Here is a 25,692-nt window from a genome sequence, read left to right as displayed (position 1 = left end):
CAACAAGAAGAAAATTGAATTGCTTATTTGCCCCTTTCGCACCCGTCTCCGACCAAACACACTAACAACTTGTTATCGCACCAGTCCGACCCGCTTTCACACCGTTGCTATTACTGTTTGAATTCATTGTCCAGAAGTATTTGATGTTCTGTGAGATTGGCTCACAGAAGCTGTGTCGTCGTTGCACATCCATGGGCCTCGTCGAAAATTGGCTCAGAGTTCCTGAGAGTGAGACAGTCATACTGATGGTGGTGGCACGCGGTGGTTTTCCGCCGTTCATATGAAAATTGGCTCATGCAAATCTGAAAAACTTGTCGGAAATTGCAGAGGTTTATTCATACCATATTTTTGTACTATATTTTCATACCACTTTAGTTGTATCTGATGTGAACAATCATATCATTTGAAAAATTTTCAAAACCCAAGAAAATGAATAAGAAACACTCATCGTATACCACAATCATAATTTAATTAATTAATTATTTTTAATTATTAGTTTATTAAATAATAAACATAAAATGTACTATAAAATATGAATATCATTATTTTTTTTCTTCCTAATTTCCTTCAAAACGACGACATGCATGCAATGGACGAATTACAAACCTGAGAGTGAGACAAAGCCATCTGGGTTGGTGTCGACGACCGATTCATTGGAATTCGACTAGAATTTTCTGCATCAAAAGTCGACCTGCTGCGTTGTCTTCGAAATTCCCGACTTTCTACGCAAATATCCCAACTTTGCATGCGACTGGATGGGGAACAACCGGTCACTTGTCTGGTTTGGTTGTTCCATATTTGGTTCAAATCAATCAAACTGCACTTGAAGTCTCGTATTCAAATTTTCTTTTCGAAGTTTAAGTAAATTTAATATAAGTTGTTCTATCATTTCTTAAAAAACAAAATTGCACCGCTTAATGATTGATTAATTTGATTAGGATTGGAAAGCTGAATCGAACTAACCCTCACCGCTCCTTCGAATTCAAAGCCCACCATGTGACAAACATGTTTTTTTTTCCCGCTTTATGTAGGAAACATGTGACAAACATTGAAAATTAGAAAACTAGACAACGTGACCACTCCTGCCAAGTCACAAGCAGATTTAGCGCCAAATTGATGCACGATTGGATTCCTCTAATGATGTAGTAGTGTTGCAGAGAGAGTGGATTAGTCGTGGGAAGCACAAACGACAGGTCAACGGTGTACAGACCAGCTTCACCCCTCCCCAAAAAAAGATTAACGTCCCAACCCACAAAACAAATCAAAATCCATTCCTATCCGTACGTCCCCTTTCTTTTTCCCATCTCCCTCCGAATACTTCTCCATCTCTCGTTTCCCTTCCCTGCCGTTGTGGATACCTCATTCTTCCACTTTCTCCCATTTTCTTCTCCAGAGATTTGATTAACTTTTTTCTTTTGTTTTGCTTGAAACTTGATTAGAGGCTAATCAAATTGATTAAGGGCTAATCAAAATTGATTACCGGGTGGAACGGAACGGACTTGATGGAGAAAAATGCAGCGGCGCCTGAAAAGTCCGTCAGTTTTCCAAGACATTCCAGCAAGAAGAATATCTTTTTGAGTCCCGCCACCCCTAGACAGCGATACGAGACCATCGATGAGGAGGCCCCACCAGAATCCGACGCCCAGCATCTTCCCGATGACCTCAACAATTCCTCCAATCCTACGCCCAAACTGACCTTTCAGGAAATTCTGGACGACGTCGACCGCTTCCTCGAAACCTTTTCCGAATCTAAAGAAACATGGACTCCGCCGGAGGTGGTCCCCGCGTCAGTGGAGTCGCTATCCAAAGCGGTCGACTCCATGATAACAAAATACGGCAGAGGCCTGGCCCGGTTTGGTGAGAACGAGGAGGACGACGAGCCGTTCGTTGAATCCGTGACGCGCGTTTCCAAAGTGGCGACGGTGTTGGAGCAATTCCCTTCCAATTCCACGACTGCCATGGCGTTGAATCGGACCAGCACCGTCTTGCAACGTGCCATGGCCTTATTGGACGAGGAGTTCCGTAACCTTCTCATCTTCGATCAGCAGGAGCCGAGCACTGCCAAGTCGGATAATAACCAGGACCACAGCTTTTCGAGTCGGATCACCTCCAAGCTCTCCTCCTTCAACAGCTACGGCAGCAGCTCCGCTCACGATTCGTGTCGGTCCATTCAAACACAGCCACCCGAATCCGAACCTGACAAATTAGACGAGTTTCCTTCGCTTTCGGAGGAGAGCATCACCACCATGAACAAAATCGCCTCCACCATGATCGCCGCTGGCTACGAGAACGAGTGCTGCTTGGTCTACAGCATCTCGCGGCGGAACGCGTTCAAATTGGCAGTCAACAATCTCGGATACGAGAACATTTCCATCGACGAGGTCCAGAAAATGCAGTGGGAGTCCCTGGAAAGGGAGATCGCCACGTGGATCAGTGTCGTTAAGCTCTGCTCCTCCGTCCTCTTGTCTGGCGAGCGGAAGCTCTGCGACGCCGTGTTCTCCAGCCACAAGTCGTTGTCCGAGTCCCTGTTCTGCAACCTCATCCGCGCCGTCGCGATCCAGCTCTTCAACTTCGCCGACGCCGTCGTCTTGACGAAGCGGTCGCCGGAGAAGCTGTTCAAGATGCTTGACATGTACGAGACGCTTCGGGACCTGGTCCCGGCTATCCGGAACTCGTACCCAGAGGAGATCGGAAAAGAGTTGGTGACGGAGGCCGAGGCAGCGAGGAACCGCCTCGGCGAGGCCGCCGTCAGCATCTTCTGCGATCTCGAAAACTCCATCAAAAGCGACAATGGAAAAACCCCGGTGCCCAGTGGCGCAGTGCACCCCTTGACGCGCTACGTCATGAATTATCTAAAATACGCCTGCGAGTACAAGGACTCGTTGGAGCAAGTGTTCGTGGAGTACGAAAAAACGCACGGCACGCCCGGAACGACGTCGTCGCCGTTCCAAATGCAGTTACAGACCGTTCTGGACATGTTGGACGCCAACTTGGACATGAAGTCCAAACTGTACCGGGACCCCTCATTGCGGTACATCTTCTTGATGAACAACGGGCGTTACATTATGCAGAAAGTGAAGGGGTCCACGGAGATCCACCATTTGATGGGTGACACGTGGTGCAGGAAGCGGTCGACGGACTTGAGGGGATACCATAAGAACTATCAGCGGGAGACGTGGGGTAGGGTTTTGCATTGTCTCAACCACGAGGGTTTGCAGGTGAAGGGGAAGGTGTCCAAGACGGTGATCAAGGAGCGGTTTAAGTGCTTCAACGCGTTGTTCGACGAGATACACAAGACGCAGAGCACGTGGGTGGTGAGCGACGAGCAGCTTCAGTCGGAGCTTAGGGTTTCAGTGTCGTCGGTGATGATTCCGGCCTACCGGTCGTTTTGGAGTAGGTTCAAGCAGTACTTGGAGGGAGGGAGGCAGTTGGAGAAGTATATAAAGTACCAACCGGAGGATATTGAGAATTTGATTGATGATTTGTTTGATGGGAACCCTACTTCTATGTTAAAGAGGAGGACATGATGAAAAAATATGTATTTGATGGAGCTACGTGATAATTCATGCATGGTGGGAAATATTTCAATTGCTCGATTCTGATGCAAAGATCAAATATTTTTCTGTTGTTTTTGTATTCTTCTCTTCAGTTTTGCAGATGAACTATATGTCTTGTAAACTATATTTTGGATTTATTTGATTATGATCATAGAAAATCTTTTAACAGAGGTTAATCTGTTTTGTGTGTGTATATATAATATTATAGAGGGAGTTTTAACGAAACACTCCTGGTACTGTTCACTTTTAACGAAAAACTACATTTTTATCTTGGGGTATTTAGATTTTAGGACCTATATAAGATAATTTTTAGATTATAACCTTAATGGGTTTCAAAATCTTATTTTAGTCCCTAATTTAATATTCACCGCCACATCATATTATAAGATACCTCTATTACCTACCATATTTACAAACTTTGCCATTTAAATTGTCAACCTATTCTATAATTAAGGCTTAAATATATTCCGTTAATAAACCATTTGTCAATAAGATAAATCCAACTAAGGTAAATTATACGAATTTATACTTGCTGACAAACAAATTAAGTCTATAGTAATTTTAGGTCAGTCACCTTAAGAAGTCGAAGATGAAAAAATCAACTACAAAAACAATAGGTTAAAAAAATTAAATAATAACCCTTAATATATATATATATATATATATATATATATCACAAAAAAAAAAGTATAACAACTCCTTATTGTCTATATATAGGAATTGCATAAGTGTCGGTACATATGTGTAGGTACATACATGCACATAGGTACAGAAGTATCGGTATGGAAGTGCCAGTACATACGTACACATAGGTACATACATACATATAGGTACATACATATAGGTACGAAAATATTGATACGTTAGCATCGGTACGAAAGTATCGGTGTGGAAGTGTCGATACTTATGTACATATATATAGGTGCGCAAATATTGATACATAAACATCAAAAGAAAAAATTGGTAGATTCAATGTATGAGAAGGTAAAAATAAATCATCAACACTAGAAAAAAATGATAAAAGTAAATCATGCACTATTAGATGCATAAGAAGAAGAAATATTAGATGTGGATGGTGGCCCTAGCCCTTTCTTCTTACACGGTTGAAGATAATTTTTTTGGGTTGGACAAAAAGTTTCATTTTTAAGGAGAATCATTTATGTTAGCAATAAAAATGAAAAGTTATAAATAAAATAAATATAAGACATTATAATTCACTCAAGGATAATATAGGAAGAAAAAAAACTACATAAAAGGAATTAACTCTGACATTAAATATAAATGCTGACTTGTACATAAGTCAAAGGACTATAATTAGTTTTTTATCTTGGTTAAGGTTTTAGTCTAAAGATAATCTTTTTGTATTCTTCTCTTCAGTTTTGCAGATGAACTATATGTCTTGTAAACTATATTTTGGATTTATTTGATTATGATCATAGAAAATCTTTTAACAGAGGTTAATCTGTTTTGTGTGTGTATATATAATATTATAGAGGGAGTTTTAACGAAACACTCCTGGTACTGTTCACTTTTAACGAAAAACTACATTTTTATCTTTCCCTAGTACTATTCATTATGCATGCGTTTAGTGTCTAGTACGTGCGTCTTACCCTATGACTATGAGCATTTTGTATGTATACTGAAAAAAAAAATCATTTACAAGCACATATTCCTCCGGAGCGATTGGGGCGTGGACATAAGGGTCTTTAGATTTCTGTACTTGCAAAATATGATAATTAAGTTGTGAGTTTTGTGTGTTGATTTTTGGTTTCTTTTGTTTTTTTTGGCCCTTTGGACATCATATTTGGCAAATTTCTTTTGAAGATAATCAAATCTAAGACCTCTCACTTACAAGTGATGAGGAATATTAGTAGACCCGTAGTACTAAGTGGTCACAATGTTGTTCATTTTGGTTCCTTATAAATTGTAGGGAGACTTTGGATGCGGTCCCTAACTATGAATATTCTTTTACTGAAACCTTGTTGGTTTTCAATTTTTGATCGAAGTCCCTAAATTAATGTGATAATTTATTTCTATGTATGTTACTATATTTTTTTAATTAAAATTTTAAACTTATAGTTGTTTATATTAATGAGGTTTTAAATAAAAAACCATAATTTGTGGAGTTAAAAATATTAAAATATAAATATACTATTGTGTGTGTGTGTACATATATATATATAAACATGGGTACATTCATTAATATTAACCAAAAAAATTATTGTACCAAAACCTGGGTACATTCTTCAAAATCTCCAAAAAAGAAAGAAAAGATATTAGGCTTAATAACATTAGTAAATTTCTTTGATTAAACTTGACATGGATACATTCTCAAATCAAAGAAAAAAGAATGTACCCATATAAGTTTAAAAATAGATTAGAAAAAAATTGAATAGATTTTATATAAAAAAAAATGGTACATTTTACATATAACAAATTGGTATATTTAACAATAAGTACATTTTAACATTAAAATTTTGAAAAATTACATGAATGGGTACATATAATTAGCATGGGTACATTTAGCAAAATAAAAAATGAGTACAAATAAATAAATAAAATATAGGTACAAATACAAATAAAACTTTTTAAAATATGGGCATAGAAAGAAATTAATATATGGGTACAAATTAAAATTGAAAAGAAAATTGGTATAAATTAAAAATGGGTATAAACTAAAATTAAAAATATATTATAAAAATTTAGCCATAAATATAAATATACTAATTATAACATAACACTAAATGAATATATTTAGAAATAAAAAATATTTTATTATTAAAATAATTAATTATGTTATTAATATCCAAGGACCTTGATAAAAATTTGAAAAAGAATAAGGTTTTAATCAATGAAGTAGCAAAAAGAGGGATGGGAACCTAATTTCTCCTAAATTATAATATGTCAATCTGTCTATTGCCTAATATGAATGACCGACTAAACAATGTTCAAACTCTTTTTTTTTTCTTCTTTTTTTTTTCTTTTATTTTAATAAATTGACATTCGAAAGACATCCAATTAGGTAATTAATACGATTGAAATACATTAATCGCAAGCGGATCGATGGTCAATTAATGTGGTGATACAAGGATGGTAAAAAAAAAAAATGTGTGCTTGCTCATTGTATGTCCTATACTTTTAATTAGGGTTTTTATCAAAATGGTTTCTAAGATTGATCAAACTCATCATTTTGGTTTCTTACTTTCAAAATCAATCAATGTCGTCTCTGACATTCACTACCGCACATCAGTTTGGTCATTCCGTTAAGATTCCGCCAACTATTCTATTAGTTTGTATGTGGGACTCACAAATCCAATGAAATGGTGACAAGTGGATTATACAAAATAAGGGTTTTTATTGCAAATAGTCCCTGACATTGATCCAACTCCTCATTTTGGTCTCTGAGTTTCAAAAATTGATAAATTTGGTCTCTGACTTTCAATACCGCGCATCAATTTAATCCTTCCGTTAAAGTTTCGTCAATATTTTTTGTCCCACTAGTTCAATCATATGGCACCACATGGATTAACTATAAGAAACTTTTTTTTTTTAAGATTTAAAACTAAAAGTAAAATAAGAAACTAAAAACCAAAACTAAAAGAAAAAGAAAAAGTCATCGTTGTCTTCATCAGAGTATGCTCAAAAGGAAAAGGAAGGCACCATGACACCACTAAAGTACTTGGCCTCTTGAACTCACTCCTCATTCTCTCTAGTTGGTTATAATCCTAAATCTTATCAGATTTGAATTGAATTTGGATTTGATTTTATCGAATTTAGATTGAATTTTTTTTTCCAATTGGGATTGTGGGATGCGAGAAAAATGTCTGCGCGAAATACTCTTCTTTTGGTTCACTCTTAAAAAAACAATTTTTTATAGTTAATCCACGTTGAGCCATATAATTGGATTAGTGGGACCACATTAACAGAGGGAATAAATTGATGCGCGGTAGTGAAAGTTAGGGACCAAATTTATCGATTTTTAAAACTCAGAGACCAAAATGAGGAGTTGGATCAATGTTAGGGACCATTTGCGATAAAAACCTTTATTTTGTGTAATCCACGTGTCACCATTTGATTGGATTTATGGGTCCCGCATACAAACTAACATAATAGTTGATGGAATCTTAACGGAATTACCAAATTGATGTGAGGTAGTGAATGTCAGGGACGACATTGATTGATTTTGAAAGTGAATGACCAAAATGATGAGTTTAGTCAATCTCAGAGATCATTTATGATAAAAACTCTTTTAATTATTGTAATTCAAACTACCTTAATATTTTGATTACAAAGAAAGTAAGGGGTTGTTTGGTACTATAATTGGATCTAATTTTTTGTTTTTAAAACTAATGAGTATTAAGTAATTTAGCTACCTTCACTGTTTTTCAATGAAATTTAGAATTAGTCCTTGAACAAAAAAATCAGTTAATTTTTTGTCATGAAATACCATTTCAAGAAGGATACTAAACATGCTTTCATTATTCACAACAAATTTTGAAGCCTATACCCTAGATTTATTGTTAGTATACGTGTTTTTATGAATTAACAAAAATATGAATAATCTCTTGAAGTTACTGAGGGCGAGGAGTGACTGAACTTTAAAATGTAATACTTATACATGCGTAGTATATACGCGTATACATAAAATATTGAATTTGTAATTATACAAAGTTTTGAGTTTTGGAGTTGGCTCCTCGACTTAACTGCGGCTCAACGGCTGGACTAACCAAATTCTGTTGTTAAAACCAGTCCAGTTCCAACACCTGAGAGAAGAGAGAATCACAGAGATGGTACTTGTCCTGAAAAAGCAAGAAACAAAAGTATGTCTGTGGTCGGACCTATACACCGAACCCTCAACTAAATCAAACCCAGATGTGCATAAATGGAGAAACGATCCCCCAGATCCTGCTGCTGTATGCGAACTGTGCCCGCCGCCCGACTTCATCTGTATTGCAGGCCACGCCTTCCTTTTTCTTCTTTCTCTATAGTCGTTCCAACATCCAAGTCAACCGTTTGTTTACTTTGTCATTGCTTTTGCTCCTACACGCTACTAAATTCCAGACTTTTTTGTTGTTGTTTCTGTTGTTTTTATACATATATCTTATATATTTGAATCCCAGATCAACCCAAATCTAATTTTTCCTTGTATATATAATCGACCAAATAAAAGATAAAAAGATATCTATATAAGACAAACGTTACATGTGCACTACAAATTTAGATAAGGGGTAATGTGTATAATTAAGCCAGGTGAAAACTATTTAACATGAAGGACATGTGGTCCAATCCATACTCCGGCGAAAATCTAATTTGTCGGGTGGGATATATATGTCTATGACATTCATAGATAAGAGATGTAGACATCAGGAGATATACTTTGATTATAGGAGAAAATTTATTTGTCATCAATTGTATTTAATTATGTGTGTGGGAGTAGAGTATGCAAAATTGAGCAATGAATCTTAGAAGAATATAATTTTGAACGACATGACTTTTTATATTTTTATGCCAGTATTTGAGTTGTCTCCCCTCCTCTTTCAGTTGGCACATCCCATACAGATAGCTCTTCGCTCTTTCATGTTCTCATCTCACAATCAGGCCTGTGGCAAAAGAAATAGAAATATATATAAATTGTACAAATTGGTACTATATATATGCATAAGAACTATAGAAACTAAAAGATAACCCTATTGCAAGAGAAAATTTGCCTATCACTTATTATATACACGATCATTTGTCTTTGTTTAATCTCATTGGTAGTTGAGTAATTAAAAAAATAGACACATAGTTGTGTACGATCATTAAAACTTAGCAATTTGCCTAATTATATATATATATATATATATATAGGACAACTGCTCAACAAACATATCCTGTGGACATACTAATGTTAGTGGTAGAAATTAATAGTCAATTACAATATATATACACTACTCTCAAAAACTAGCGCACGAGGGTTTTAGTGTTTGGGGTTGCATGCGTTAGCAGAACCTCATGAACACTAAAGTAAACTCAATTAGGCTTATTTATAATGGTAATTAACTTTGAAAAAGCAAAAAAGTAGTTAATTAAGCAGGAAGTCACAACTCCACAGACAACAAAAACATGAAAATAATTCAAACACTAGCATGCATGCAGGGCATACTGCTAGATGTCGCAGTTCTACTTTTTCATGGGATGGGAGTTGTTTGGGGTCAAATTGCAGAACCCAAGAAAGAAGAACCGTTGATCATCACGATCACGTTCTTTGTTCTCTTCAAGCTTTGGGCAATGGCCATGCCAGTACGGTATCTCTTGAGAGAATCCAAAATCCAAAACACCAAAAAAACCAGAATAATTAAAGGAAAAAAAGAAGAGAGACATGCGCGTAAGGGTCACGTCAGGATTGCAAAAAGAAGTTTTGGTCTTATATAATAACGCACTCGACAAGGAGGACCAGCGCAGCCGTCTAATCCTTCTGCCTCTCCTTTTATTAAAGCCTGCTTCAATTCCAACATAATCTGAATAAAGCCCTTAATTTTAGCTTAAAATAGAGCTGACACAGTACCCCTCCCTACTCCCGCCCGTAGACAAAAATACCCCACTCACCGCCTTCCACCTCCTGACACCGCCGCTTCCGCCAGTGACCGCCACAATATACGAGTATGTATTTTGTCCACGTACGTCTACGCTCCTCTCCCCTCGTTGTACATTGTAGTACAGACAACAATCCTTTTAAAGCAAAAACCACGACACCCTCCTCGCACGCCCTGCGACAGCAAACAGACAAAAAAACTCGATATAACCCACTTTACCCCTCCCAACCCTTCATTATTACAATTTTACCGCTCCCAAACATGACTATAAAATCCGCACTTCACTGTCCAACTTCTTTCAATTTCAGTTTTCAAACCCTAAACAACTTCTCTTATCTTCTCTCAGGTGTAACTTGTAATCTCAATTAGTCAATAATTATACAAGTGGAGAGATTAGGATTATATTAGTACATTGTTAATCATGATGCATTACCAGGCAGCTGCTGAGTCATGGGGGTACTACGTGCCGGTGAGGATGAGCATGGGGGACCCACTGGAGCGGGTGGCGAGGCTGGCGTCGAAGAGCGCGGTGGTGATATTCAGCGTGAGCAGCTGCTGCATGTGTCACGCCGTCAAGAGGCTCTTCTGCGGAATGGGGGTGAACCCGACGGTGTACGAGCTGGACCAGGACCCCAGAGGGAAGGAGATCGAGAGGGCTCTCATGAGGTTGCTCGGAACCTCGTCGGCGGTTCCGGTGGTGTTTATTGGTGGCAAGCTTATTGGCGCCATGGATAGAGTCATGGCTTCCCATATCAATGGGTCCCTGGTCCCACTTCTTAAGGAGGCTGGGGCCCTCTGGCTCTGATCGTCATCATCGAATTTATCACATGCAGGTCAAGGAAAAAAAATGGAATAGAAAAGAGTGAGAGTGTTCATGATGATGTTCAGTTTTAACTAGATTTGGATATATTTATGTTAATTTCACTTTCTACTCCATTCTCGCAGATTTATATGTGTGTTTGTGCGTGAAAGGAGAGACCTGCAAAACTTGAAAGAGCCTATTTTTGTAACATTCTACAATTGCAGAAAACTAGAAACAAAAAATTGAACAATCTCACAAGAGAAAGACACTAAAATAATAGAGAGCAAAACTCTAAATCTTTCATTCATCAAAAAACGTCTAATGACTCTAATTTGATCCATTGTGCTTTACAAATACATGAATTTAGAGATGCTTAAACCCCTACAATTATGACTCATACATGTACATTACAATGATATGCTATAAAAAACCAGCATAATTCCTTTTAATTCAGCCACAACAACAACAACAACAACAACAAAGCCTTTTCCCACTAAGTGGGGTCGGCTATATGAATCCTAGAACGCCATTGCGCTCGGTTTTGTGTCATGTCCTCCGTTAGATCCAAGTACTCTAAGTCTTTTCTTAGAGTCTCTTCCAAAGTTTTCCTAGGTCTTCCTCTACCCCTTTGGCCCTGAACCTCTGTCCCGTAGTCACATCTTCGAACCGGAGCGTCAGTCGGCCTTCTTTGCACATGTCCAAATCATCGGAGCCGATTTTCTCTCATCTTTCCTACAATTTCGGCTACTCCTACTTTACCTCGGATATCCTCATTCCCAATCTTATCATTTCTCGTGTGCCCACACATCCCACGAAGCATCCTCATCTCCGCTACACCCATTTTGTGTACGTGTTGATGCTTCACCGCCCAACATTCTGTGCCATACAACATCGCTGGCCTTATTGCCGTCCTATAAAATTTTCCCTTGAGCTTCAGTGGCCTACGACGGTCACACAACACGCCGGATGCACTCTTACACTTCATCCATCCAGCTCGTATTCTATGGTTGAGATCTCCATCTAATTCTCCGTTCTCTTACAAGATAGATCCTAGGTAGCGAAAACGGTCGCTTTTTGTGATCTTCGCTAGATTGCTCCGGTCATTAGTGTGGATAAGTATATAAATGGATAGAGATAGGAAAGCAAACACAAGATGTACGTGGTTCACCCAGATTGGCTACGTCCACGGAATAGAAGAGTTCTCATTAATTGTGAAGGGTTTACACAAGTACATAGGTTCAAGCTCTCCTTTAGTGAGTACAAGTGAATGATTTAGTACAAATGACATTAGGAAATATTGTGGGAGAATGATCTCGTAATCACGAAACTTCTAAGTATCGGAGTGTGGTGTCGTCTTGACTTGCCTTATCTGTCTCATAGGTAGATGTGGCATCTTCTCTGGAAGTACTCTTCCTCCATCCAGGGGTGGTATCTTTAACTGGTGGAGATGCACAAGGTAATGTATCAATTTCACTTGAAGCTTACTTGTAGTCTCAGGCTCGGTCAAGCGCGATACAAACCATGTAGTAGGAGTCCCCCAAGTCGCCGAGCTAGGGGGTCTGCTGAAAGAGGTGACAGACAAGGTAAGCAATCAGAGCTCCGACTGATTGTTCACCTTCTCCCCATCTTGCAGCAGCATGAAGGATAAAGAGAAGAAAAATGAGAAGAGATGATATGAGATACTTTTGCTTTTGAAGAAGTAACTTTCCACAGGCTTATTCTTGAACTGAGCTGGAGGGTTTTCTGGTTTCCTCCAGAGTATAAGGCCGACTGAAGAATTTGAGGGTCAAAACAAGTCCATCAAATCTAGAGTACGTTCCACCCTGCTGATATGGGATACTTTTGCTTTTGACAGAGTAATGGGTGTATCGGCACGTGTGCTGTTACGCTTGTCTCCACATGCTTCCTTGTATCCTTCGCACTTGCCCTATCTGTTCCTCAAGCAGATGCGGAATCTTCCCTGGAAACATAAGATGTTGAAGATGAGTACTCGAGAGCAATGCCAGGTAAGTAATCAGGTAAGGGGTTCCAGGCAGTCAGTTCCTGGAATCTTCACTAAAATATAATTATAGAATAAAATTAATTGTTGTATTCTTCAATGTAGAAATATCATTAATTCTTCGGGTTATTCACCTCTAGCTAATTAATCAGGCATAATTACAGAACGGACCTATATAAAAACTGATTGTGGCATAAACAATGGCATTGACATCACTAAATTACATACCGAAAGAGACTACCATTGATTGGGGATGTAGCTCAAATGGTAGAGCGCCCGCTTTGCATGCGGGAGGTACAGGGTTCGATCCCCTGCATCTCCACTTGGATTTTTCGTTTTTGTAAATTTCCAACTAAATGAAGAAATATTTGTGTATTTACTTGGTATAATGAATTAATTGTACCCAATCCATATATGTAAGGTAATTGTATAACTAAAGTTGCATATATGATCTTATTATAAATGCATTTTGTCCACGTTAATTGATTATACAATATGAGTCTTAAACATAAACTTGTTCGTAAGAGTTGACAATACATTAGTAATTGTGTTTTTTTGTGTGTTAAGGCGTGGATCTTGAGTCTTTAACATGGAAAAAACTTCGATAGAGCACTTATGCCTTACTTGATCTCACCTTACTCCCTCTCAGGTGCATATTCCTCTGTATTTAGTTCATGTGTCCCAGTAGTGGTTCCACTTCCACTCATGTGAGAATATGACAATTTATTAGTTAAGTGGTTGCACAAATCTGACTACGTGGCGTCATGATTTAGTATATTCTCTCCAAATAATGTTGTGAAATCTTGTTATTAGCAGTTTCATAAATTCAGTAAGTTCAATCCTTTTAATTGGGATACTATTGCAAATTCATTAGATTTAAGAAATCAAGAAAATAAAACTTTCAAAAGAAATGTTACTCCTCTTCCTCTAGTTTCAACTTATCTTTACTTTTGGGCTTTGGAACGATGTGTCTACAGACCCAGGTTGGCCCTGTTCTAAATTCTTGACCAAAGTCGGATCAATTAAGGAGTCAATTTGGGCTCAATTATATACTAGTAACTAGTGTTATATATATATGAAGAGTTGTGCGGTAGCATTAGTAAGAATTTTGGACTAAGTCTTCTATTAGCTTCAAGCATTTCATGTTTTTTCTTAAGGTATACATGTCTTTTCTTAAGGTATAGGTCTTCCTCAATTCTTCTACCCATTTTACTGCAAGCCGCTATTTCATATTCATCTTTTCTAATTAGAGTATCTGTAGGTCTTCGTTTCACATGTTTAAACACCATAACCAATTTTTTCTCATCTTATCTTCAATTACAGCCACTCGTACTTTACTTCGAATATCTTCGTTCTTAACATGTCATTCCTTATAGTCTTCAAACAGAAATTTCCTTCGAATTGTTAATTATCTAGTGGTCTTCAAACAATGTGGGGGAGGAGTCCAACAGAAAATGACCCCCAAGCCCCACATGCAAAATGTCAAAAACAAAAAGGAAGAAAAGCCCCATATCCAGTTACAACTTGTTCCGTCCAGAAATCATAACAGAAATTAAATCCCCACCATCCCATGTCTAGTTACAACCGAGGTGAACTTACATGCAACAAGGATTGTCGGTGTTTCAAATTAATTACACAATGTCATAAGTGCAGCTGCACACGTTAAAACATATAGTAAAACTTGATGTGTTCAGAATACCGTCACTTTAGCATTTGGATGTAATTTCTCTGATCTACCCCTCTTAGCTGACAATCATGCCAAAAAGGGTTCTTCACATGTCTTTGTTTTGTTCTGAATATATAAAGCATTTCATGTCTCCGGTTACAGTTGGTCCTAACACCAAATACTCACGGGCTCCATTAAACATAGAGAGCTTGAATCTCCAGCTATATAACACAGACTAGCTGGCAAATAGTCTATAAGCTTTGTTATATGCTGCTTAATTTAAATCAGTAGAAGCTTCTTCCATGGATCCCATTATTGCGTTTCTCCTTCTTCTTGCATCTCTTGCCATCCGCCCACCTGCTCTGGCTGCTCGATCAACACCACCAACCGCTCGGATCACCGTTGTGGGAGCAGTTTACTGTGATACCTGTTTAAGCAACAGTTTCTCGAGGAGCAGCTACTTTCTCCCAGGTAAATAATCTCCAAAATGCAGCATAGTTTAATTTATAATCCATAAATAAGCACTTATGCTCATAAGCACTTATGTTAAAAGCACAACAAAATGTTTGCTAATGGTACGTTTTGGAATGCACTGCAAAATAAATTGTATGAGATTTCAAAAAATACCTTTCAAGATGTTATCAAAAGTATCGGAGAGATTTGTAGTGTTTGAGTAGTTCAATGACTACATTCTTGTATTGCATTTTTAACAATTTAGTCTAAAATTCATTAATACTTTAAAAGTTGCTCGTCCAAACATAGCACAAAGTACTTCATAACTTCTAAGTTTTTCTGTCAAATGCCGTTAAAAGCGCAACTTTAAGTTTTTTTTTCTGATGATTGTTTAGTCATTCTATTAGTTTTGTTAACTGATCAGGTGTGGACGTCCTCATAAAATGCAAATTCGGAGCAAAATCCCACAAAACAGCATCACAGATGAGCTTCCAGGTCAACAAAACCACAGACAAGTACGGAGTCTACAAACTCGAAATCCCCTCTGTCGATGGAGTCAACTGCATCAGTGGCATTGCCATGAAGTCAATGTGCCAGGCAACCTTGATAGGCAGCTCCTCCTCCGACTGCAATGTCCCCGCCTTAACAACCACCGCAGACGAAATCTCAGTCAAATCGAAACAAGACAATCTCTGCATCTACAGCATGAACGCCTTGAGTTTCCGACCACGTAAGAAAAATCTCACGCTCTGCGGAAACAGGAAGGTGGAGGGTGAATTGGCAACTTCCTTCAATTCCTCCAAGTTCTTCCTCCCTTACTTCCCACCATACGGGTTCTTCCCATGGCCTCGGCCGCCGCCATTTTCTTCCCTGCCCTTTCCTCCTCTGCCTCCATTGCCATTTTTGCCGCCATTCCCGTTCCCGTTCCGGGGCCCGCCATCTTTGCCTTTCCCATTCCCGCAGTTCCCTCCGGCACCAAATCCTTTTGCCCCAAATGCTCCGCCGGCGTTTAATTTGGGGGATCCGAGGACTTGGATTCCTTATATTCCTTCAGTTTTTTCTCCTCCTCCGCCGCCTGCGTTCAGCCTGGGAGATCCCAGAACTTGGATACCATACGTTCCTCCTCCGTCCCCTCTGAACACCCAACAAAACCAGAATCCATAGTTTTTCAGATCGATACCTAAAATAATTGTGTTTCATATATATATGATTGTTTATGATGGTCAGAAAAGCTTATTTGTCATGGTAGGAAAAAGAGATTATGTTTATGTATGCCATGGAAAACATTTGGACATAACAATTAACACATATTCTACATCAATCCCGTCTCTGTCAGCCTGTGACTTGTGATTTGTTCAGGGTAAGGACAAAGTGGCTAAAGGTTTTTTTTTTATCAGAAATGGTCCTTAAAATGGACTAAACTCCTTAAACTTAAAAATCGATCAATATTTTACTTGAAATTCGAAGCCGCAAATCAACGTCATCATTTCATAAACATCCATCAAAACTTCTAACAAAAATAAAAATAATGACCAGACTGGTAAGAGATGTGATATCCGTACTCCCGTTTTCACTATTAGTTGATTCTCCTATGACTTATCAACCTAATTGCTAAGAAAATACGTAGTGCTGGAGATGAAACGAGGAATGTAGAAATAGATCTCCGTTGATAAAAACAATGAAACTACATAGACCAAAAGTGATTTCGAGCCAAAATGGTAACTGTACTTTTGACATAATTATTTTTGTTTTCAAATGGAGAAAGATTAGACGAGATTAATTCTTTGACAATGATCGCATGCGAGACACCTATCCTCTCCTGAAGAGGTGAGGACCATTACACCAAGAAACTACAGACTAGCTACCACCAGAAACTAAAGACAGACAATTTAAAATATATTTCTGTGCAATTATTACTTACAACAACGAACCAAACATTGGAAATTAGTTAAGCCGAAAAGAAATTCTTAAGAAAATGTACATACTGACTCCCAAACCAAAACGCCCTTCCAATCGTACTTCAACCTTGCTACTTGCTCTTCCTAATCCGCAATGTTAATGCTATCAGAATTACGCAATAACCACATTGCCTTAACATTTAGCAGACAATGTGTATACAGGCTTTTCAGGTAAACTACACAAATCCTGATATGTAATATCAGGTCAACTACACTCTAGCCTTCCTTCTAGACCATGGAATTCACTGTTTCTGAGAACATATGTACGGCAAGCTACATGTAAATCAAAGCTCGGGCACTAGCGCTGTTTGTGCCTTACTCATGCTCAACTTTAGGGTTCTGTAGCTTCCTTCCTTCTAGCTCTTTCACCTTCTCAAGCAACTTGCCGATCGTGTTAGAAGCATCCTGCATCCAGGGAAAAAAGATTTCTTAGAGAATGGACAAGTGAAGATGCAGAGGGCGGTTTGTGATATATCCTCACCGTTAGGCTTTTCCTTAATCTTTCCTCCTCTTGTTCTCGCTCGGCCTTTTCTTGCACTATTATTTCTAGGAAAGCCGATTGCTCTTTCTCCAACTCTTCTATTTTTTCTTTTGCCTGCTCAAGCTGATTAAAATGAAAAATGAAAAGCATGAGCATCGAAATTTAATTGACATAATAATGTACAGTTTAAGATAACTATTTAAAGCTAGCACACTTACTTCAGTCCCAAGAGATTTGCACCTTTCACAACTGCGCTCGTTTAGCAATTTAGCCATTGCTGGACTGACAATTTCCCTCAAACTGTAAAGAGAAAGGACAACAATGAAATGGTAAGTTTTGAATAAAAAGACTATTTGCACAAGCACACAGCGTAACCGAGCTGAATTTTGCAGAACCTTTCTGTCGCTTCATGGGATTCCTTTTTCGACTTGGTTGAACACTCAGCATCGCAATCTGTAGAAACTTGTCCCACTCTGTTTGTAGCAACCGTCTGCTAACGGGAGCAAATATAAGCAATGAGCAAACTTGTGTAGTGGGTAGCAAAATTTAGCATACACAACAATCTATTAACTGTCTAATTCTCAACAGTTAACCATAAGGCCCACACTAATCTATTAACTCTATTGTATTTGCTGCTACCACAATGTGCACAAGTGATCATATGATCTGAAGCAGAAATAAACACAAGTGAGAAGTAAAGGTAAAATAAAATGCCTTTGACTGTGAACGCGTAAGCATTTGAGGGACTCTTTCATCTGAAGCAGGATCTTGCTGAGGTTCAATACAAGAATGTGATGCCTCATGACAGCTCCCATTTTCACTTGAAACATTTATGGCTAATGATCCTTTTTCAAGTTTGTTACTGGACTTAAGTCGTCCACTACTAGAACCATGGCAATTCTGATTTACGCGACAGGATTTCCTTCTAACAGACACCGAAGGTTCTCTTTCTGGAAAATCAGTAGTACGTCTTACTGGAGCATACCCAACAGTCTGGCAGTTTACATACCTAGAAAAAATGGATCACGGTAAGTGAGATACAATCATACAAATAACCTCAAGTACTTAAGCAGCATTGAGGAAAAGAACAAACCAGTAATCCTTTTGAATTTTAACCAATTTATTCTCTAGTCTTGAAAGCACAGCAGTCCGCTCAAAGCCCTGTTTGTCGTGAGTTGGTTCAACAAAATCAGCTTCCAAAACACCTGTCACGGAGAGAGATGACAAGAGTGGGGTAACAAAATTAACCCATATCACAATTAGTCTATGCAACTCCGAGAAAAACACAATAACAAATCTGTTTGAGAAGTTTTACAAAATACCTATAATGCCACGACCTTGACTTCCAGCAGGATTCCACAGCCTCCAAAACGGCTGATAATGAAGTATTTTCAGGCAAAATATGAGAAGAAAACAGAATACACTGTACAAGATTGCAAGTATTGTGCCTTATTACCAACAACAATTTAAATGAGACATTCTAATTATTCATTCAGTTAGTCCAACATAAGAATATCCTTAAGCATCTATACGATGGAATAACAAGGTATGACATCTGGAACACTTATAAGACAAATGGCACTGACAACTAACCTTAATCAGTCTATTTTTATGATAAACGCTGAACCCTTGGACAGCAATATGATCTTTTGCATCCTTTACAAAACCAAGTGTCACATTTGCAGTCATCTGTAAAAATAAGGGAATAATCAGTAATATTGTAAAATAAAATCATAAAAAGTAATGCTATTTCAAGATTAGTTATGGAGGTATTACATTTGCAACTTTTGGCGACATTCCTTCCGGAAGTTGCAGAGGTCTGTATGTTACCTCCTTCGTTAACATCATATCATTAACTATATTATGATGTTCAACATCTTTCCCACGAAGAATAATTCTGAAGTTGTATGGAAGCCTGAGATAAAGAATTGATGCATAACTCTGGAATAAAAAGAAAGAATGAAGATGTTATGGTTACGATTGCTGATGTAAGATCGTATGTGAAACTGTCTTCTTCGAGAATTACAATTTCTGTCACAGTGAATGTTGACATTCATTGAAGTTGAATGAGTTCTTCAAACATACCCTTAATGAATGCCGATAGGTTAAGAAGTGTCTAGAGTTGGGATACCGTTTTGCCATCTGAATGTTCTTCTCATCCCTATTGACTCCTCTAATTTGAATATCCTGTCATTTCATGCACAAAAGATAAGAACCCAAATCTGAAAGTGCAGCGAAGGTACCCTAGAATTTACAAGACTTAAAGATAAAAAACAATGATCAATTGAAAAAGAGTCAAAATCTCACATGAGGATCAGTGTCGAAATCAAGTTCCAGTTTTCCTTCATCATCCTCCCAAAGGTTGTATATTATTATACGTGTTCCATGCTCTTTAAAGAGATTAAACTACAGTGACAAAGGACAACAAGTGCATTAGCATATGAAGGAGCTAAGTAACAATTTGTCTTGACATAATATTAAAGACAAACAATGGTGCCCTGAAACATAGCTATGAAATGTCAATGTGGTTATCAATACAAGTAGTGACAATTGTGCAAAACATTTGGTGTTTCACTGGAAACTTGAAGAATGCATTACAATGTACATTCCTGCACTCATATCTAAAGAAGTCTATATTTTCCTTTCTCAAAAATAAGTATTATTCAGAGCAATTTTGAGCAAAAGAGGATGAGTCATCAACCCAAGTCTCAAAAAGATATAAATAATAGAAAATTTGAGACAACAATAATGGTTACTAACCAAACCTTAAGAGTAGAATATTGTGCATTAATAAGAAGCAAAAACACACTAAGTTGGATCTCTCTCTCTCTTGTAGTCAGATTATGCTACAAACTTGAAAAGGCAAAAGGGAAGTAGACCAAATGAGAAATGCCAAGTTCAAAAACAGAATTTGAAAAGAAAAATTAAGAATTACCTGCTGAAGAAGATCTTCTTCGCTTAAATAAGGAGACCACTGCACTATGGTTGCTAAGTTCCTATGCCAGTCATCTGGAGAACCCCGCATCATCTTGTTCCAACCTTGGCCTCTTTTCTCATAATCAATCTTACAGTAAAAATAAATCATAATTAATGGAATAATGGAGAGAAATTAATGCGAGACTGATAATTAAGATCATTTCTCCAATTTTCCCAGTGATAAGCTTCTCTTACGAAATGCATCACTAATTTATTAAAAATGGTCCTTAACTAAACTTCCTGGAAAAAAGGACATCACAACTTGTGGTAACAAGCACTTCATTGTAAAAAAAATTTAAAGCTACCTTTTGTCTGAATTATTTTTATTTCATCTTTTAATAAGTCTTAAACTTTAAGACATGCATTAGTAATAACATACTGACTTGATCAGAGCAATACAGTTCAAAAATCACAATACAAGGAAAGGATTAAGTAGCGTCTGGTGCTAATTATGAAAGTTACAGTACAAAACTATAAACCCGAAAGCCTGGCTATAAAATCAGGGATAGTCAAAATGTTGTCATTATTTTACCACCAAAAAAGAAAAAAAGAAACTCTGCTTACCATGGGAACCACAATATCTTCCTTTCCAGTACCCCTCAAAAAGGTGTAGGATAGCACTCCAATGGTCTGTGTCGGTCTAAGAGAAAAGAGTATGAGTCGGTTACTTTTCAATTTGACAAAATAAAAACATGAGGTAGATGACAAAATAAAAAGTAACAAAAGACTGCCACATTTCTGCAAGTCCTTATACTACAATCATGTAAAACTTCAGACTTCAAAGACCAAATGAATCAAGTTTCCAAGCTAGGGTTTAAGTTTAACAGAGACAGATTAAAAACAAACCTTCTCCCATCCTCCCCCTCACAACGAGAAAACACTATTACATCTGCTCCAAGCCTCATAGTACTAGTCTTAAACCCATTGCCATCTGAAAAAGAAAATATTAAAAGAATGAGAAAATTATTAGTGAAACAATCTTCTCTGTTATAGCAGTTATTCTCTACCCATTTACACAGGAAACTCTATAGTATAATGCAAGTAATATAGAAGCTCACATTGACCAATAGTATTTGCCAATTTGCTTTTTGCAGAATACCCAAGAGACATGCATTCTCGCATTTTTTCAGGCGTCATCCCACCACCGTCATCTGTAGTAAAAACAAGGTTAATCAAATGTAAAAATCAACTATTATCATTTGTACAAAGAGTTGAGATATTTCAAGTCAAAGCAAAAAAAAAAAAAAAAAAAAAAAGGGGGAAGGGAAAAAGCAATTGTGATCTTAAAAACTCAAGCTGAGCACATATGTCTTAGAACACAGATGGAACTGCGAACACCACTTTGTGATACCTATAGCTACCCTGGTTCCTGGATACCAATATAACTAATATCGAAACAGTATATGCAAATAAAGGCCACTACTAAATCAGTCAACTAAGAACCAATTATAAATCATAAATGGTAATGCCTGCACCCTATCGATACAAATAGTTCACCATGTGTGAGAAGAAATATGACAAAACTATGGAGAAGCATACCTTCAACCATCAACATCTCATTACCATCTTTTTTGTTTCTCACCACGTCAACACAAACATTGTTGGCCCCATTGCAGACCTGGCCAACATAAATAGTCAAGACGAACAAAGACATTACAATTCAAAACGCACTTACATATTCCTTGAATTTTTGAAAAAAATAAAATATATATATACATATATATGTTCAATAACCTCATCTAAAGCATTGTCTAGGAGCTCCGCAAAAGCTGCAAACAGAAGATCACAGTCAGCCAAATTCCAGTATTGCATAGCCAGATTCTTTTCATTCGAGGAAACGAAAAAACAAGTAATCCATCGTTCACAACTTCAGGGACAATGTACCTCCCAGAGCCCACTTATGGCTGGTTGCATTTGAATGGAGAAACTTGGGATGAACCCTAACATGGTCCATGCCAGCTGCAAAATCCAAAACACCCAAAAACAATTAGCAAATTACCATCAAACTCTCCTAAAACACTCCAACAAAGACATGCAGGTCAAGATTCCAATGAAAAAAGACTTGCAGAGCAAGAAAACAAATCGTCAAACACTTGGTAAACAAAAACAAAAAGCCAGAAGCACTAACTTACCAGACGAAAACCCAGAAATGGCAATGCCTCCACTGTCACCCTCATAATCTCCTGCTTTCCAAAACTGCTTGCATCCCCTTATAACCGGGCCCACCTGGTTATTACAACCGGACCCACTCGGCAAGCACATTGTCGAGTCGGGCAAAACCAGAGCCAGGGGCAACTCCTTGGACAATTCCAACGGCGGGAGGGGACGCAGAAACCCTAGCGGCAACACGAACCCCCTTTCACCGTCGCGTTTGGCCTTCTTCGCCGCCGGAGCATCATCCCCTCCATCCGCCAAATCGCGATCGTCGCCGTTCAACTTACTCGTCACGGAATCGAACAAGGAATTGGTCTCAAGGCCTTCGATGTCGGAAGAATTGACGGAACTGGCGCTACTGCTACTGCTACTGCTACTATCGCTGCTTAATGGGATTGGCAGAAGGTTGGGGATTTGGTAGGGTTTCTCGGAGGGTTCTTGCTTGACGTTAACGGCACTGGAGGCCATGGTTCGAAGGGCAATGCGGGAAATTTTACAGCGACGGATTGTGGGTTTTTTTGGGTTAGGGTTTGTCTGGGGACTGGGAAAATGCGAGAAAATTTCAGAGGATTTTGAAATTGGAAGGAGAAATCGAAACGACGACGGAGAGGGAAGAAGAAGACGGACGGTTATGTCACTCCCGGAAGTTCGGGAACAAAAGTGGCGCGACTGTGTCACATAAACAGAGATAAAACTAGGATGGAAGTTTTGCACGTGAGAGGCACGTGGATAACAATGGGCATTCACACGGCGTCTTGCACCGTTGGTGGTGCACCGTGCATGGCCCTGGCGGTTACTCACTCAATTGGCGCGGCAGTTCGGAGCTAATTCCAGAATGGCTAAAAAAAGCAAAGCAGAAAAGCACTGGGAAAACATGCTCGGAGTTGCTTTTGGAATGACAAAAAGTCTAAGAATAATTGTTGGTGGTTCGAGTGAGTTGACTCGATACAAGCCAAGAAGGATGTGAAAAGTAGTCTCACATTTGAGAAGTACAACAATTATCTATCAAATCCACTCTTAATTGCACTGATATTTGTTTTGATAATATACTCATGAATTAACAGCTTCAATATCTACATTTCAATACAAAATTCTTGTTAAGAATAATGCTAGCAAGACAAAATTTACAAACTAATCATGTGTTACTAATAAGAAATGAGTCTGTTTATTAACGCTTAAGCAATAACTCATTTATTAACTTCCATCTCATTTAATTTACAAATTTTGTCTACAATTTTAATCTCTTTAACATTACCCGTCTTGTTAATACTAGTTGGGGCAATTTTGAGATTAATGAAAATTTAACCAAATACATATACTAAATTGTCGTTTTAATTTTGGGTAAATTACATAATACTTCCTCAGATTTGAAGTCTATTACAACTCATACAACATCTTTAAAACATTTCAGTTTATATTACCTTCGTTACATTTTCCAATATAGTACAACTTTATTTTATTTCAATATAGTACATCCGTTACGTTTTCCATCCATTGATCCGTTAAGAGCTGACGTGACTGCCACATTTGTACCACATATGTGCCACGTGGCAAAAAAAAAATTTTTTTTTTTGGAAAACCTGAATCTCCTAAAAAAACAAAAAAAACTGGAAAAACACATAACCCATCCCACCTTCCCCGCAACCCCTCCCCACCCCTCCTCTCCCTCCCGAGCCTCCCAACCACCTCCCTCTCCTCCACTCTCTTCACCTTCCCTCCCATCCAAAAACCCACCCCATCAACATTCCATAAATAAACACAATTTCCCAACCCAACAGACATTGTGCGAAGACCAATCGACAAGATTCAGATAGAAATCATCCTGCAAAGCAGGTGCATCCAAAACCTAAACAAGAAACAAAACTTCCGTATATATATAAAAAATAAATTAATTAAAAAAAAAAACCAATTCACAATATCCAAAATCAAACCAAACCCAAATCGCCAAAAGACTAGAAAGTGATGAAAGTCACCTTATAAGGCGACCGGGGAACCTTCAGAGGAGCCTTGACGGGGCTATGGTGAACTCCGGTGACCACATCATCGAACCCAAAAGGGGAAGGCGAGTGCATTACCAGAAGATGTTGGGGCTGGGAAGGTTCATCTGAATCGCGCTCCTTTTCTCAAGCATCGCCGGAGGGACGACGCAGACGGAGTCAGGTCCAAAGAGGGCAGCGCGTAGGAGAGTGCCGTAGGCGCTTGACGAGTCGTCGCGGCCCTCAGATGGAGTATTGGAGATGTCGAAGAGGAGGAAGTTGGAACCGGATCTACTGGGCATGAACCTATCAGGGTAGATGGTCCTGGACGGCGATTGGTTGTAGTTGATCAGGCGGTCGATGTGCCGAGATGGGGTTAGGGAATGTAGTGCCTGAGAGTGCAGAGCAGTGTCGGAGTCGATGGGGCTGTGAGAGTGAAGATCAGTGTGTGTTTTTGGATGGGAAGGGAGGTGAAGAGAGTGGAGGGGAGGGAGGTGGTTGGGAGGCTCGGGAGGGAGAAGAGGGGTAGGGAGAGGTTGCGGGGAGGTGGGGGTTCTGCGTTGTCAGTTTTTTTTTTTTTTTTTTTTTTTTTATTTATGAGAAGATTCAGTTTTTTTTTTTATAAATTAAAAAAAAAAATTTGCCACTGCACATATTTGGTAGACATGTGGCACACATTTGGCAGTAATGTGATATAAATGTAGCAGCCACGTCAACTTTTAATAAATCAAAAGATAAAATATGCAACAAAGGTACGATATTGAAATAAAATAGTAGATGAAGTATAAAAGTGAAATGTTTTAAAGATATTGTATGAGATTGTAATAGATCTCAAATCTAAGGTTGTTATGTAATTTACTCTTTAATTTTTGTTTGTACTTTTATTGAAATTGATAAAAAAAAAAAAACTACCTTTTTTGTTTTCAAAATTTGACTTTTAGTTTTTTGTTATTTTTAACTGAAAATATTGCCAAACTAGTTTTATTATTAAAAAAATAATTAAATACTAAAAATTAAACTTATTAATAGAACAATCTTTGTCATCCAAATTAATTAAATACTAAAAATTAAACTTATTAATAGAACAATCTTTGT

At 38.0% G+C, this 25,692-nt stretch overlaps 4 protein-coding genes and 1 non-coding gene across 6 annotated transcripts; 4 read left to right on the top strand and 1 right to left on the bottom strand.

Annotated features, from left to right (window-relative positions):
- The first annotated feature begins 1,187 nt into the window (after positions 1-1,187).
- LOC103452186 (exocyst complex component EXO70C1-like) lies at positions 1,188-3,715 on the top strand. Its single transcript, XM_029091937.2, has one exon. The coding sequence runs from the start codon at positions 1,503-1,505 to the stop codon at positions 3,525-3,527; it is 2,025 nt and encodes a 674-aa protein (XP_028947770.1). The 5' UTR covers positions 1,188-1,502; the 3' UTR covers positions 3,528-3,715.
- A 6,721-nt stretch (positions 3,716-10,436) lies between these two features.
- LOC103452181 (glutaredoxin-C1-like) lies at positions 10,437-11,063 on the top strand. The gene has a single exon (XM_008391695.4). It carries the CDS (start codon positions 10,554-10,556, stop codon positions 10,935-10,937), a length of 384 nt encoding a protein of 127 aa, XP_008389917.1. The 5' UTR covers positions 10,437-10,553; the 3' UTR covers positions 10,938-11,063.
- Positions 11,064-13,182: 2,119 nt separating this feature from the next.
- Positions 13,183-13,255, top strand: TRNAA-UGC (transfer RNA alanine (anticodon UGC)). Its single transcript has one exon. It is a non-coding gene; the product is annotated as a tRNA-Ala (tRNA).
- A 1,511-nt stretch (positions 13,256-14,766) lies between these two features.
- LOC103452182 (uncharacterized) lies at positions 14,767-16,373 on the top strand. The gene is made up of 2 exons (XM_008391696.4): positions 14,767-15,070; positions 15,477-16,373. The coding sequence occupies exons 1-2, from the start codon at positions 14,902-14,904 to the stop codon at positions 16,214-16,216; spliced, it is 909 nt and encodes a 302-aa protein (XP_008389918.1). The 5' UTR covers positions 14,767-14,901; the 3' UTR covers positions 16,217-16,373.
- Positions 16,374-16,927: 554 nt separating this feature from the next.
- On the bottom strand, positions 16,928-25,191 carry LOC103452183 (protein MICRORCHIDIA 7-like). 2 transcript variants are annotated; one of them, XM_008391697.4, is made up of 20 exons: positions 24,595-25,191; positions 22,600-23,694; positions 22,352-22,426; positions 22,202-22,236; positions 22,007-22,085; positions 21,526-21,618; positions 21,314-21,398; positions 21,032-21,107; positions 20,427-20,555; positions 19,799-19,897; positions 19,577-19,678; positions 19,268-19,432; positions 19,085-19,180; positions 18,814-18,865; positions 18,585-18,696; positions 18,206-18,500; positions 17,887-17,981; positions 17,710-17,791; positions 17,492-17,614; positions 16,928-17,415 (listed from the first exon to the last, which is right to left on the bottom strand). In XM_008391697.4, exons 2-20 carry the CDS (start codon positions 23,087-23,089, stop codon positions 17,326-17,328), a joined length of 2,373 nt encoding a protein of 790 aa, XP_008389919.1. In that variant the 5' UTR covers positions 23,090-23,694; positions 24,595-25,191; the 3' UTR covers positions 16,928-17,325. The 2 variants fall into 2 exon arrangements, with proteins under 2 accessions (XP_008389919.1, XP_070666706.1); XM_070810605.1 differs by lacking the exon at positions 22,600-23,694 and having other exon boundaries at positions 24,595-25,168.
- Between the last annotated feature and the right edge of the window lie 501 nt (positions 25,192-25,692).

This window comes from Malus domestica, chromosome 13 (assembly GCF_042453785.1).
Source record: "Malus domestica chromosome 13, GDT2T_hap1".
NCBI classification, from domain to species: domain Eukaryota; kingdom Viridiplantae; phylum Streptophyta; class Magnoliopsida; order Rosales; family Rosaceae; genus Malus; species Malus domestica.
Note: the sequence above shows the minus strand (reverse complement) of the source record. Positions and strands in the feature narration are given on the sequence as shown.

What these genes read in the sequence shown, in the direction of transcription:
- LOC103452186 (XM_029091937.2), top strand. Translation starts at nt 1,503, where the DNA reads ATGGAGAAAAATGCAGCGGCGCCTGAAAAGTCCGTCAGTTTTCCAAGA.
- LOC103452181 (XM_008391695.4), top strand. Translation starts at nt 10,554, where the DNA reads ATGATGCATTACCAGGCAGCTGCTGAGTCATGGGGGTACTACGTGCCG.
- LOC103452182 (XM_008391696.4), top strand. Translation starts at nt 14,902, where the DNA reads ATGGATCCCATTATTGCGTTTCTCCTTCTTCTTGCATCTCTTGCCATC. An exon ending in GAGCAGCTACTTTCTCCCAG is followed by an intron (nt 15,071 to 15,476) that starts GTAAATAATCTC and finishes TTAACTGATCAG; the next exon opens with GTGTGGACGTCCTCATAAAA.
- LOC103452183 (XM_008391697.4), bottom strand. Translation starts at nt 23,089, where the DNA reads ATGGCCTCCAGTGCCGTTAACGTCAAGCAAGAACCCTCCGAGAAACCC. An exon ending in CCATAAGTGGGCTCTGGGAG is followed by an intron (nt 22,237 to 22,351) that starts GTACATTGTCCC and finishes TTCTGTTTGCAG; the next exon opens with CTTTTGCGGAGCTCCTAGAC. An exon ending in TTACGCGTTCACAGTCAAAG is followed by an intron (nt 17,982 to 18,205) that starts GCATTTTATTTT and finishes TCCCGTTAGCAG; the next exon opens with ACGGTTGCTACAAACAGAGT.